Here is a 15,287-nt window from a genome sequence, read left to right on the forward strand (position 1 = left end):
CAGAGACAGACCCTGGTGCTCTCACGTAGAATCAGTGCGGTCTGAGACTACCTACAGGTGCCCGGCAGAGACAGACCATAGTGCTCTCACGTAGTGTCAGTGCGGTCTGAGACTACCCACAGGTGCCCGGGCAGAGACAGACCCTGGTGCTCTCACGTAGAATCAGTGCGGTCTGAGACTACCTACAGGTGCCCGGCAGAGACAGACCATAGTGCTCTCACGTAGTGTCAGTGCGGTCTGAGACTACCTACAGGTGCCCGGCAGAGACAGACCCTAGTGCTCTCACGTAGCGTCAATGCGGTCTGAGACTACCCACAGGTGCCCGGGCAGAGACAGACCCTGGTGCTCTCACGTAGAATCAGTGCGGTCTGAGACTACCTACAGGTGCCCGGCAGAGACAGACCATAGTGCTCTCACGTAGTGTCAGTGCGGTCTCAGACTACCTACAGGTGCCCGGCAGAGACAGGTGCCCGGCAGAGACAGACCCTAGTGCTCTCACGTAGCGTCGGTGCGGTCTCCGAGACAGACCCTAGTGCTCTCACGTAGCGTCGGTGCGGTCTCAGAGACAGACCCTAGTGCTCTCACGTAGCGTCGGTGCGGTCTCACACTACCCACAGGTGCCCGGCAGAGACAGGTGCCCGGCAGAGACAGACCCTAGTGCTCTCACGTAGCGTCAGTGCAGTCTCAGAGACAGACCCTAGTGCTCTCACGTAGCGTCGGTGCGGTCTCACACTACCCACAGGTGCCCGGCAGAGACAGGTGCCTGGCAGAGACAGACCCTAGTGCTCTCACGTAGCGTCAGTGCAGTCTCAGAGACATACCCTAGCGCTCTCACATAGCGTCGGTGCGGTCTCAGTCTACCCACAGGTGCCCGGCAGAGGCAGACCCTAGTGCTCTCACGTAGCGTCGGTGCAGTCTCAGAGATACACCCTAGTGCTCTCACGTAGCGTCGGTGCGGTCTCAGAGACAGACCCTAGTGCTCTCACGTAGCGTCAGTGCGGTCTGAGACTACCCACAGGTGCCCGGCAGAGACAGACCCTAGTGCTCTCACGTAGCATCAGTGCGGTCTGAGACTACCCACAGGTGCCGGCAGAGACAGACCCTAGTGCTCTCACGTAGCGTCGGTGCGGTCTCAGAGACAGACCCTAGTGCTCTCACGTAGCATCAGTGCGGTCTCAGAGACAGACCCTAGTGCTCTCACGTAGCATCAGTGCGGTCTCAGAGACAGAACCTAGTGCTCTCACGTAGCGTCAGTGCGGTCTGAGACTACCTACAGGTGCCCGGCAGAGACAGACCCTAGTGCTCTCACGTAGCATCAGTGCGGTCTCAGAGACAGACCCTAGTGCTCTCACGTAGCGTCAGTGCGGTCTCAGACTACCCACAGGTGTCCGGCAGAGACAGACCCTAGTGCTCTCACGTAGCATCAGTGCGGTCTCAGAGACAGACCCTAGTGCTCTCATGTAGAGTCAGTGCGGTCTCAGACTACCCACAGGTGCCCGGCAGAGACAGACCCTAGTGCTCTCACGTAGCGTCACTGCGGTCTGAGACTACCCACAGGTGCCGGCAGAGACAGACCCTAGTGCTCTCACGAGCGTCGGTGCGGTCTCAGAGACAGACCCTAGTGCTCTCACGTAGCGTCGGTGCAGTCTCAGAGACAGACCCTAGTGCTCTCACGTAGAGTCAGTGCGGTCTAAGAGACAGACCCTAGTGCTCTCACGTAGAGTCAGTGCGGTCTGAGACTACCTACAGGTGCCCGGCAGAGACAGACCCTAGTGCTCTCACGTAGCATCAGTGCGGTCTCAGAGACAGACCCTAGTGCTCTCACGTAGTGTCAGTGCAGTCTCAGAGACAGACCCTAGCGCTCTCACGTAGTGTCAGTGCGGTCTCAGACTACCCACAGGTGCCCGGCAGAGACAGACCCTAGTGCTCTCACGTAGCGTCAGTGCGGTCTCAGAGACAGACCCTAGCGCTCTCACGTAGCGTCGGTGCGGTCTCAGACTACCTACAGGTGCCCGGCAGAGACAGACCCTAGTGCTCTCACGTAGCGTCGGTGCGGTCTCAGAGACAGACCCTAGTGCTCTCACGTAGCGTCGGTGCGGTCTCAGAGACAGACCCTAGTGCTCTCACGTAGCGTCAGTGCGGTCTGAGACTACCCACAGGTGCCCGGCAGAGACAGACCCTAGTGCTCTCACGTAGCATCAGTGCGGTCTGAGACTACCCACAGGTGCCGGCAGAGACAGACCCTAGTGCTCTCACGTAGCGTCGGTGCGGTCTCAGAGACAGACCCTAGTGCTCTCACGTAGCATCAGTGCGGTCTCAGAGACAGACCCTAGCGCTCTCACGTAGCGTCGGTGCGGTCTCAGACTACCTACAGGTGCCCGGCAGAGACAGACCCTAGTGCTCTCACGTAGCGTCGGTGCGGTCTCAGAGACAGACCCTAGTGCTCTCACGTAGCGTCAGTGCGGTCTCAGAGACAGACCCTAGTGCTCTCACGTAGCGTCGGTGCGGTCTCAGACTACCTACAGGTGCCCGGCAGAGACAGACCCTAGTGCTCTCACGTAGCGTCGGTGCGGTCTCAGAGACAGACCCTAGTGCTCTCACGTAGCGTCAGTGCGGTCTCAGAGACAGACCCTAGTGCTCTCACGTAGCGTCAGTGCGGTCTCAGACTACCCACAGGTGCAGGCAGAGGCAGACCCTAATGCTCTCACGTAGCGTCGGTGCAGTCTCAGAGACACACCCTAGTGCTCTCACGTAGCGTCAGTGCGGTCTCAGACTACCCACAGGTGCAGGCAGAGACACACCCTAGTGCTCTCACGTAGCGTCGGTGCGGTCTCAGAGACAGACCCTAGTGCTCTCACGTAGCGTCGGTGCGGTCTCAGAGACAGACCCTAGTGCTCTCACGTAGCGTCGGTGCGGTCTCAGAGACAGACCCTAGTGCTCTCACGTAGCATCAGTGCGGTCTCAGAGACAGACCCTAGTGCTCTCACGTAGCGTCACTGTGGTCTCAGAGACAGACCCTAGTGCTCTCACGTAGCGTCACTGTGGTCTCAGAGACACACCCTAGTGCTCTCACGTAGCGTCAGTGCGGTCTCAGAGACAGACCCTAGTGCTCTCACGTAGCATCAGTGCGGTCTCACGCTACCTACAGGTGCCCGGCAGAGACAGAGCCTAGTGCTCTCACGTAGCGTCAGTGCGGTCTCAGAGACAGACCCTAGTGCTCTCACGTAGCGTCGGTGCGGTCTCAGAGACAGACCCTAGTGCTCTCACGTAGCGTCGGTGCGGTCTCAGAGACAGACCCTAGTGCTCTCACGTAGCGTCGGTGCGGTCTCAGAGACAGACCTTGTTGCTTGCACATAGTGTCGGTGCAGAGCCCCAAAGGTCCAGCCCATTCACCAATGAGATTTAACCCCCTGACATTTCACATTCTGGGTTCTGGAGATAAGCTCTTTTCCTTTCTAAGCTGCTACAGTCCATCCAGGTGCAGCCTTCACTCCCACTAAGCCCTCCTGGTCTCACTAGACCCGTCCACCTTAGAAACATTACCCCGTTCCCCTTTCTTCAGCTAATTAGATCCATATGGAGCTGCCATATAAATGTTCTGCAGTCTCTGCATTGTCTCTTCAGTCTTTGTGAGGGTTGCTGCATTCCCTCTTGTACCAGCAGTGGGTGCACTTGAATCTTGCACCCTGTTCCCAGGCTGTGTTTGCTTTGTGCGTGAGAGGCGCGTGCTCTGCCTCTGCCAGTGTGGGATCTGGTCTGTGTGCGATCCTTTGCCTTATGTGTCTTGTTTTGTGGTTGAGGTAGATCAATAATTGTGTTCTCCACCTGTCATAGTGTCCTGGTTTGTGCATGTGGGAAACCTTCCATTGCGTTTATCCTGGTTTGTGCATATGGGAAACCTTCCATTGCGTTTATCCTGGTTTGTGCATGTGGGAAACCTTCCATTTCACTTAACCTGGTTTGTGCATATGGAAAAACTTTCATTGCATTTGTATTGGTTCGTGCATGTACAAAACCTTCCATTGCGTTTGCCTGGGCTACTCTTGTTTGTGTGAGGATAATGTTGTACTGTAGTCGACAAAGCTTAACTTGAATTCACAGTGAGCTTTGTCCTCACACAAGGTATTTTGTGTGTGTATGAGTGTGTATGTGTTTGTGTGTGTGTGTTTGTTTATATGTGTTTGTGTATGTTTGTGTGTGTGTGTCTGTTTATGAGTGTGTATGTGTTTGTGTGTGTGTATGTGTGTGCATGTGTGTGCATGAGTCTGTGGCCCAGATTAAAGAGGGCTTAGCACCTCCTTGTGGCACATTGCTAATGTTGTGGCCCCACAAAGCTAAAATCGCCATGCCAGATTTACAAACACCTTGCTCCACATTATGCATGTGCCAGGCATAATCTATGCAAGGGGGGGCATTCCCCCATTCTAAAAGACTTATTTGTTCCATGTGTTTGTGTGGTTGTGTGTGTGAGGGTGTGTGTGAGAGTGTATGTGTGTGTGTGCTTGTGTTTGTGTGTGTGTGTGTATATGTGTTTGTGTGTGTGAGTTTTTGTGAGTCTGTGTGCTTGTGTGTGTATGAGCGTGAATGTGTTTGTGTGCTCGTATGTGTATGCATGTGTATGTTTGTGTGCTTGTGTGTGTATGTGTGTATGAGTGTGTATGTGTGTGCGTTTGTGTGTGTATAAGTTTGTATGTGTTTGTGTGTATGAGTGTGTATGTTTTTTTGTGCTTGTGTGTGTATGAGTGTGCATTTGTTTGTGAGCTTGTGTGTGAGTGTGTATGTATTTGTGTGCTTGTGTGTGTAAGAGTGTACATGTGTTTGTTTGCTTGTGTGTGTATGAGTGCGTATGTGTTTGCTTGTGTGTGTATGAGTGTGTATGTGTTTGTGTGCCTGTGTGCAAATGAGTGTGTATGTGTCTGTGCGTGTGAGTGTGTATGTGTTTGTGTGTGCATGAGTTTGTATGTGTTTGTGTGTGTATTAGTGTGTATGTGTTTGTGTGCTTGTGTGTGTATGAGTGTGTATGTGTCTGTATGCTTGTGTGTGTATGAGTGTGTATGTGTTTGTGTGCTTGTGTGTATATGAATGTGTCTGTGTGCTTGTGTGTGTATGAGTTTTGTGTTTGTGTGCTTGTGTGTGTATGAGTCTATATGTGTTTGTGTGCTTGTGTGTGTGTATGAGTGTGTGTGTGTGCTTGTGTGTATGAGTATGTGTTTGCTTGTGTGTTTATTTGTGTGCTTGTGTGTGTATGCATGTTTATGTGTTTGTGTGTATGTTTTTGGGTGCTTGTGTGTGTATGAATTTGTATGTGTTTGTGTGTTTGTGTGTTTGTGTGCTTGTGTTTATATTAATTTGTGTGTGTTTGTGTGTGTATGTGTTTGTGTGCTTGTGTGTGTATGAGTGTGTATGTGCTTGTGTGTAAGTGTGTGCTTGTGTGTGTATGAGTGTGTATGTGCTTGTGTGTAAGTGTTTGTGTGCTTGTGTGTGTATGAGTATGTATGTGCTTGTGTGTAAGTGTTTGTGTGCTTGTGTGTAACTGTTTGTGTGTGTACATGTGTTTGTGCTTGTGTGTGTATGTGTTTGTGTGCTTGTGTGTGTATGTGTTTGTGTGCTTGTGTGTGTATGTGTTTGTGTGTGTGTATGTGTGTGTGTCTCTGTGTGTGCATGTGTTTGTGTGTGTATGTGTTTGTGTGCTTGTGTGTGTTTGTGTGTGTGTGTGTGTATGTGTGTGTGTCTCTGTGTGTGCATGTGCTTGTGTGTGTATGTGTTTGTGTGTGTATGTGTTTGTGTGTGTATGTGTTTGTGTGTGTATGTGTTTGTGTGTGTGTGTGTGTATGTGTGTGTGTCTCTGTGTGTGCATGTGCTTGTGTGTGTATGTGCTTGTGTGTGTATGTGTTTGTGTGTGCTTGTGTGTGTGTGTTTGTGTGTCTCTCTGTGTGTATGTGTTTGTGTGTGCATGTGTTTGTGTGTTTGTGTGTGTATGTGTTTGTGTGTGTATGTGTGTGTGTCTCTGTGTGTTTGTGTGTTTGTGTGTGTGTGTATGTGTTTGTGTGCTTGTGTGTGTATGTGTTTGTGTGCTTGTGTGTGTATGTGTTTGTGTGTGTGTGTGTGTATGAGCAAGCACTGGAGAAGCCTCTTTCTTCCATCATCCCTTCCTCAGGGTGTGTCCAGGCTGCTGAAGTCACCAGGTGAGCCCTCCTGGCCCTTACCTCTCTCCCAACTCTCACCCCCCTTGACGCTTCTCTCCCCAGTTTACCCAGAAACCCTCTGTACTACTGAATTGATCACACCTGCACCCCTCCATCACCACCGACAGCCCCCCTCTTCCCCTCCTCAAGCACGCTCCACCGCGCACCCCTCTTTCCATCGCTCTGTAGTCATGTTTGTTTCATGTAACTCTGAGGATGCACTTATATCAATGCATGTAATGTTGAAAATACACGCTTGTGCTCGTAGCTTGTAATCCTGAACACACACACTTTAGCTCTAAACACGTAATCCTGAACACACACACTTATGTCCGTGGCATGTAATCCTGAACATACACACTTATGTTGTGGCATGTAATCCTGAACACACACACTTATGTTGTGGCATGTAATACTGAACATACACACTTATGTTGTGGCATGTAATCCTGAACATACACACTTATGTTGTGGCATGTAATCCTGAATACACACACTTATGTTGTGGCATGTAATCCTGAACATACACACTTATGTCCGTGGCATGTAATCCTGAACACAGTAATCCTGAACACACGCACTTATGTCCATGGCATGTAATCCTGAACACACGCACTTATGTCCGTGGCATGTAATCCTGAACATACACACTTATGTTGTGGCATGTAATCCTGAACACACACATTTATGTTGTGGCATGTAATCCTGAACATACACACTTATGTTGTGGCATGTAATCCTGAACACACACACTTATGTTGTGGCATGTAATCCTGAACATACACACTTATGTTGTGGCATGTAATCCTGAACACACACACTTATGTTGTGGCATGTAATCCTGAACACACACACTTATGTTGTGGCATGTAATCCTGAACATACACACTTATGTTGTGGCATGTAATCCTGAACATACACACTTATGTTGTGGCATGTAATCCTGAACATACACACTTATGTTGTGGCATGTAATCCTGAACACACACACTTATGTCCGTGGCATGTAATCCTGAACATACACACTTATGTTGTGGCATGTAATCCTGAACACACACACTTATGTTGTGGCATGTAATCCTGAACATACACACTTATGTTGTGGCATGTAATCCTGAACACACACACTTATGTCCGTGGCATGTAATCCTGAACATACACACTTATGTTGTGGCATGTAATCCTGAACACAGTAATCCTGAACACACGCACTTATGTCCGTGGCATGTAATCCTGAACATACACACTTATGTTGTGGCATGTAATCCTGAACACACACTCCTGGTTACGCCAGTGTCTCCCGCCTGCTCAGGTTGTAGAGGGTCAGCATCTTAGAGCAGAAGTTGGGGCTCCAGGTCTCTTGTGGTCCAGGGTCTTTCTTGAAGAGGTGGTTCCTAACATCCTAATATTACATTTGTGTTCCAGACTTCGGACCGGCCCTGATTACGGACAACCCTGAGGAGTTCAAAACCGCCATTGAACAGCTGGTGGCCAACGGAGGAGGCGATACCCCAGAAATGTGTCTGTCTGGGCTCCAGGTGAGATGGAGATACCTTCAGAGCTCCATTTCAAGCATTTAACAGTTAAGAAGTTGCTAGTCCCAGTTCCTTTTATATTTGCTCAGACTGAGCCTTTAACACAAGGAATCCGATTAAATCTAATTGTGCCCTGCAGGTTGCCATCTTCTCTCACAGTTTATCTTTCTGTTATTTATAGGCTCGTTAAATTTCGAAGTCCATCTTTCTTTCATGATTAGATGCAACATCTCTTGATCTGCATCCATTTCTAAGATTACCATCTTCCTTTGTGTCTGCTGGTCTCTATGATTATACATCTCGGGCCAGATGTAGAAAAATCAGTTTTTGCGACTCGCAATTTGCAAGTTGCAAAAACGGATGCAGAACGGTGTCTCAGACACCTTCTGCGAGTCGCTATGGGGTCGCAAAGACCCACCTCATCAATATTCATGAGTTGGGTCGCAGTTTGCGACCCCATAGCGAGTCCCTGCACTCACAGGGATGGTGGCCTGCTGGAGACAGCACACCTCCATGTCTGTAACTGCTTTATAAATAAAGCAGTTTTTTTTTCATTTTGCAGCCCGTTTTCCTTAAAGGAAAACGAGTTGCAAAATGAAAACTAAACCGAAACCATTTGCTCTGAAAAAATATTTTTATCGACATTCACAAAGGGGAAGGGGTCCCATGGGGACCCCTTCCCTTTTGCGAATGTGTTACCACCTGAGTGACACTGGTGGTAACTGCCAGTGGTTTGCAACCGTATTCGCGGTCACAAAGCAACTCTGAATTGCGATGCGAGTCGCAAATAGGAAGGGAACACATTTGGGAATGTGCATCGCGTGAGGCCGTTTGCATGGCGTTTTTCGCAGTTTGCGCCATGCAAGCGGCGTGCTACATCTGGCCCTAAGATTATACATCTCCTTCCTTCCCTTTCTCCAACTCCCCTTCATGGAAACTTCTGACCTGTCTCTTGCGCTAATTCATTGATGCCATCTCAGGTGGATCTTGCTCTCCAAAAGGATCTTCTGTCTTTACGGCCTTCTTCCTCTGGTTGATGAAGCAGCATTTCTGGCACATTTATCCCTCATATTAATGGACTCTACACTGACTTCTCAAGCCCCCTCAATAATTGATGCAAATCTTTCCCTCACTCAAGGAACCTGTATTGATTTATATGTTGATTTCTTTCACAAATATGTTTTCTTTTAGATTTTTATCTTGATATCTTCCTGGGATTCATGTATCATCTCTCTCGTCCTGTCCCAATGTTTGGATTTCTCTGACACATTATTTTCCATCCTCGTCCTGCCTCGTCACTCCATACTGGATCACCTCGTCCTCCTATAGATCTTCCCTTTGATGTCACACTTGCTTGTAGTTATAGATTAATGCTCTCGACTCGTTCTCTTGTTGTCTTTAAGATATTGGGCCCGATTCACAGAGGTAAATTTAGACCAAAAGTCTAATGTAGACCAAAAGTTTAACTTCACTACTAGAAAGGTTAGACGTTTGGGCTAATTTTACATTTGCGAATTTGGCCTTCTCGGAAAGTCCCCTCTTGGTGGCGTGCTTACCCCTACTTGTTGCCTGATGTCAATGTGCTTCGATCAATCAATAAATCAATCAGTGATTTCAAAAGCGCGAATATTCACCTGTAGGGTCTCAAGGCGCTGTTTGTGGGTTGCTGCTCAGTCGTAGAGCCAGGCCTTGAGGTCCTTCCTGAACTGCCTCAGTGATGCGTCTGCCTGAGTGTGAGAGTAGCGTGTCCCATGTCCAGGCTGCGAGGTAGGAGAAGGATATTCCTCTTGCTGTGCTTTTTCGGATCTTGGGGATGGCTGCAAGGGTGAGCTGGGAGAAACATAGATGTCTGTTGGGTACGTAGAAGGCGAGGCGGTGGTTGAGGTATGACGGCCCTATGTTGTGTAGTGGCTTGTAGGTGTGGATCAGGAGTTTGTATGTGATGCACTTGTTGATTGGAAGCCAGTGTAGGTCTCTGAGGTGGGAGGAAATGTGGCTGTGTCGGGGGTGTCCAGGATGAGCCTGTGTAGGAGGCTGGACTGGCTTATAGTGAGTACCAAGGGGTACTTGCACCTTGCACCAGGCCCAGTTATCCCTTATTAGTGTATAGGGTGTCTAGCAGCTTAGGCTGATAGATAATGGTAGCTTAGCAAAGCAGCTCAGGCTGAACTAGGAGACGTGTGAAGCTACTACAGTACCACTAGTGTCATATGCACAATATCATAAGAAAACACAATACACAGTTATACTAAAAATAAAGGTACTTTATTTTTATGACAATATGCCAAAGTATCTTAGAGTGTACCCTCAGTAAGAGGATAGGAAATATACACAAGATATATATACACAATAGCAAAAATATGCAGTATAGTCTTAGAAAACAGTGCAAACAATGTATAGTTACAATAGGATGCAATGGGGAAACATAGGGATAGGGGCAACACAAACCATATACTCCCGAAGTGGAATGCGAACCACGAATGGACCCCAAACCTATGTGACCTTGTAGAGGGTCGCTGGGACTATTAGAAAATAGTGAGAGTTAGAAAAATAACCCTCCCCAAGACCCTGAAAAGTGAGTGCAAAGTGCACCAAAGTTCCCCTAAGGACAAAATAGTCGTGTTAGAGGGAAAATGCAAGGAAAACACAAATCAGCAATGCAACAACGATGGATTCCTGACTGAGGGTACCTGTGGAACAAGGGGACCAAGTCCAAAAGTCACAAGCAGCTCGGAGATGGGCAGATGCCCAAGAAATGCCAGCGGTTGGTGCAAAGAAGCTCTTACTAGGCTGAAGAACTGTGAATACTGCAGGAACGACAAGGGCTAGAGACTTCCCCTTTGGAGGATGGATCCCCCACGACTTGGAGAGTCGTGCAGAAGTGTTTTCCCGCTGGATGGACGCCAACAAACCTTGCTACACGCAAATCGTGCGTTTGGCGTTTTTGGACGCTGCTGGGGCCCAGGAGGGACCAGGAGGTCGCAAATTGGACCTGCAGAGAGAGGGGACGTCGAGCAAGACAAAGAGCCCTCACTGAAGCAGGTAGCACCCGGAGAAGTGCCAGAAACAGGCACTACGAGGATGCATGAAACGGTGCTCGCCGAAGTTGCACAAAGGAGTCCCACGTCGCCGGAGACCAACTTAGAAAGTCGTGCAATGCAGGTTAGAGTGCCGTGGACCCAGGCTTGGCTGTGCACACAGGATTTCCGCCGGAAGTGCACAGGGGCCGGAGAAGCTTGCAAAGTCGCGGTTCCCAGCAATGCAGCCCAGCGAGGTGAGGCAAGGACTTACCTCCACCAAACTTGGGCTGAAGAGTCACTGGACTGTGGGGGTCACTTGGACGGTGTCGCTGGATTCGAGGGACCTCGCTCGTCGTGCTGAGAGGAGACCCAAGGGACCGGTAATGCAGCTGTTTGGTGCCTGCGATTGCAGGGGGAAGATTCCGTCGACCCACGGGAGATTTCTTCTGAGCTTCTGGTGCAGAGAGGAGGCAGACTACCCCCACAGCATGCACAAGCAGGAAAACAGTCGAGAAGGCGGCAGGATCAGCGTTACAGAGTTGCAGTAGTCGTCTTTGCTACTATGTTGCAGGTTTGCAGGCTTCCAGCGCGGTCAGCGGTCAATTCCTTATCAGAAGGTGAAGAGGGAGATGCAGAGGAACTCGGCTGAGCTCATGCATTCGTTATCTAAAGTTTCCCCAGAGACAGAGACCCTAAATAGCCAGAAAAGAGGGTTTGGCTACCTAGGAGAGAGGAAAGGCTACTAACACCTGAAGGAGCCTATCACAAGGAGTCTCTGACGTCACCTGGTGGCACTGGCCACTCAGAGCAGTCCAGTGTGCCAGCAGCACCTCTGTTTCCAAGATGGCAGAGGTCTGGAGCACACTGGAGGAGCTCTGGACACCTCCCAGGGGAGGTGCAGGTCAGGGGAGTGGTCACTCCCCTTTCCTTTGTCCAGTTTCACGCCAGAGCAGGGGCTAAGGGGTCCCTGAACCGGTGTAGACTGGCTTATGCAGAATTGGGCACATCTGTGCCCAACAAAGCATTTCCAGAGGCTGGGGGAGGCTACTCCTCCCCTGCCTTCACACCATTTTCCAAAGGGAGAGGGTGTCACACCCTCTCTCAGAGGAAGTTCTTTGTTCTGCCATCCTGGGCCAGGCCTGGCTGGACCCCAGGAGGGCAGCTGCCTGTCTGAGGGGTTGGCAGCAGCAGCAGCTGCAGAGAAACCCCAGGAAGGGCAGTCTGGCAGTACCAGGGTCTGTGCTACAGACCACTGGGATCATGGAATTGTACCAACAATGCCAGGATGGCATAGAGGGGGCAATTCCATGATCATAGACATGTTACATGGCCATATTCGGAGTTACCATGGTGAAGCTACATATAGGTAGTAACCTATATGTAGTGCACGCGTGTAATGGTGTCCCCGCACTCACAAAGTTCAGTGAATTGGCTCTGAACAATGTGGGGGCACCTTGGCTAGTGCCAGGGTGCCCTCACACTAAGTAACTTTGCACCTAACCTTTACCAGGTAAAGGTTAGACATATAGGTGACTTATAAGTTACTTAAGTGCAGTGTAAAATGGCTGTGAAATAACGTGGACGTTATTTCACTCAGGCTGCAGTGGCAGGCCTGTGTAAGATTTATCAGAGCTCCCTATGGGTGGCAAAAGAATTGCTGCAGCCCATAGGGATCTCCTGGAACCCCAATACCCTGGGTACCTCAGTACCATATACTCGGGAATTATAAGGGTGTTCCAGTAAGCCAATGTAAATTGGTAAAAATGGTCACTAGCCTGTCAGTGACAATTTGAAAGTAATGAGAGAGCATAACCACTGAGGTTCTGGTTAGCAGAGCCTCAGTGAGACAGTTAGGCACCACACAGGGAACATATACATGCACACCTATGAGCACTGGGGCCCTGTGTGACAGGGTCCCAGTGACGCATACATATAGGCCACAAACTTATGAGCACTGGGGTCCTGATCAGCAGGATCCCAGTGACACATAACAAACATACTGAAAACATAGTGTTTTCACTATGAGCACTGAGGCCTGGCTATCAGGATCCCAGTGAGACAGTGAAAACAGTGACAAACACTCTGACATACACTCACAAACAGGCCAAAAGTGGGGGTAACAAGGCTAGAAAGAGGCTACCTTCTCACACAACCCCCCCCCAAACGAAGGACAACAAGGCTAACCTTGGCCAGTTGAGACTTTATTGTCTAAGTGGTGATAAGTAGAGAGTAGCTCTGCAATAGACTGGTTACTCCCTTTATCATCCACTATATGGTTACTTCCCTGTGGGGATGTAAACCACCCTGTTTGAAGTTTTTTAGCTAACCAACAATGTGAAGATGTATTTTCAGAGTTTCTATCAGTAAGTTTTAGTTTAGAGCAGTGGGAATTATCCACTGAACCTATTTGTAATGATGGAAATGCCAGACAGGGATGCTGTCTCAGTAAAGCCATAGCTGGGCAAAAACTTTGTCCATTTGGCTGGAAGAGAGAACAGGGATGCTGTTTCTCTTGAGTTGGAGCAGGGCAGGGATGCTGTCCTATGAGCTCCACACTAGGGCAGGGATGCTGTCCTAAGTGTTGTGAGGTAGTGCAGGGTTTCTGCACTAAAGTTTCTCTGGGAGGGTTGGAGGGATGCTCCATGTTAACTAAAATGGTGCTGTTTTTCTCACCAATGTTAGTTATCCCACAGAGAGGTACTTCCACCTCAGGGAGTCCAGCTTTTCCAGCTGATGATTCCCTTGGAACAGGTGCCACCCCAGGAGAGGTTTCTCCCACCACAGGAATAGTATCCTGAATGGTAGGGTGGTTAGGGGATACTGTGATACCCTTTTTACCTGTTGATGGAGAGGGATCCTGAGTTTTCAGGCCTTCTCTCCTTTGCTTTTTCATTTCATTTGAAATGAGAGGGAACAATTCCTCAGGGATGCCCAGCATGGCTGCATGGGCATAAAACTCTACATCAGCCCAACCTGAGGCCTCTAGGTCATTACCTAAGAGACAGTCTACAGGTAAGCTAGGTGATACCACCACCTGCTTAGGGCCAGTAACTCCACCCCAACTAAACTGAATTATAGCTAAGGGAAGAAACTTAGTGGAGTTATGGACATCAATAATCTTATACTGTTGTCCAATGATGTGTTGTTCAGGAGGCACTAGGTTTTCAGTCACCAAAGTGAAACTGGCACCTGTGTCCCTGTAGGCCAAGGCCTCAACACCATTTATTGAAACTGTCTGCCTGTACTTATCCATTGTAAGGGGACAAGCAGCCAGTGTGGCAAGGCCAATGCCACTAGGTGTGACAGAAACTTTCTTGGGACTGATTACATCAGTTTCCACTATGGACCCATAAGTGAACCCAACTACACCCTTTGCTTGACTGTTGCCAGCAGTCCCACCACTAGTACCACTACTGCTAGGGGCACTAGAGCTTGATGTATTAGTGGTGGTAGGCTCAGGGGGTTTACCTGGACAGGACTTATCCCCTGGCCTATGGCCTCTGTTTTTACACACAAAGCACCAAGGCTTTTTAATGTGTGCAGGTTGGGAAGAAGAGGAAGAATTTGTTTTATCCCCACCCTCTGAAGAGTGTTTAAGATTTGAAGTGGGATCTTTGGTTTTACCCTTATCCCCATGCTTATCTTGAGATTTTTCACCATCTTTCTTCTTATTGCCATCTTTGTCACCCCCTGTATGAACTTTTCTGTTCACCCTTGTTCTGACCCATTTGTCTGCCTTCTTTCCCAATTCTTGGGGAGAGGTCAGATCAGAGTCTACCAGGTACTGGTGCAACAAATCAGACACACAATTATTAAGTATATGCTCTCTCAGGATTGTGTTATACAGGCTTTCATAATCAGTAACTTTACTGCCATGTAACCACCCCTCCAAGGCCTTCACTGCCTGGTCAATGAAATCAACCCAGTCTTGTGAAGACTCCTTTTTGGTCTCTCTGAACTTTATCCTGTACTGTTCAGTGGTTAAGCCATAACCATCCAGGAGTGCATTCTTAAGAACTGTAAAATTATTGGCATCATTTTCTTTCACTGTAAGGAGCCTATCCCTACCTTTTCCACTAAATGATAGCCATAGGATAGCAGCCCACTGCTTTTGAGGGACATCCTGTACAGCACAGGCCCTCTCAAGTGCAGCAAACCACTTGTTAATGTCATCCCTCTCCTTATAAGGGGGAACTATCTTGTGCAGATTCCTGGAATCATGCTCTTTTGCAGGATGACTATGGGGAATACTGCTGCTGCCACCATGGGTATCTAAACCCATCTTCTGTCTTTCCCTCTCTATTTCTAAAGACTGTCTATCCAAATCCAGCTGTTGCTTCTTGAGCTTCAGTCTGGTTTGCTCCACTCTCAATCTATTGAGCTCCCTTTCTAACAATCTGTCATCAGGGTGGGTGGGAGGGACATTTCTAGATACAGAGGTATGATGGGAATGAACAGAAGGAGACCTGTCCCTTACCAAGGGCACCCTAACAGCTTGGCTACCAGCATAATGTGAGAGCACATCATCAGTATGATGTGATTCAACC

General features: G+C 49.0%; 1 protein-coding gene across 2 annotated transcripts in view; it reads left to right on the forward strand.

Annotated features, from left to right (window-relative positions):
* Positions 1-15,287, forward strand: part of LOC138246699 (von Willebrand factor A domain-containing protein 7-like) — a 289,467-nt gene that overhangs the window by 118,706 nt on the left and 155,474 nt on the right. For both annotated transcript variants that reach the window (XM_069201470.1, XM_069201471.1), the window contains exon 8: positions 7,611-7,723. In XM_069201470.1, the coding sequence (XP_069057571.1) occupies positions 7,611-7,723 (113 nt within the window). The remainder of the gene's footprint in view (positions 1-7,610; positions 7,724-15,287) is intronic.

Source organism: Pleurodeles waltl, chromosome 7, assembly GCF_031143425.1.
Source record: "Pleurodeles waltl isolate 20211129_DDA chromosome 7, aPleWal1.hap1.20221129, whole genome shotgun sequence".
Classification (NCBI taxonomy): Eukaryota; Metazoa; Chordata; class Amphibia; order Caudata; family Salamandridae; genus Pleurodeles; species Pleurodeles waltl.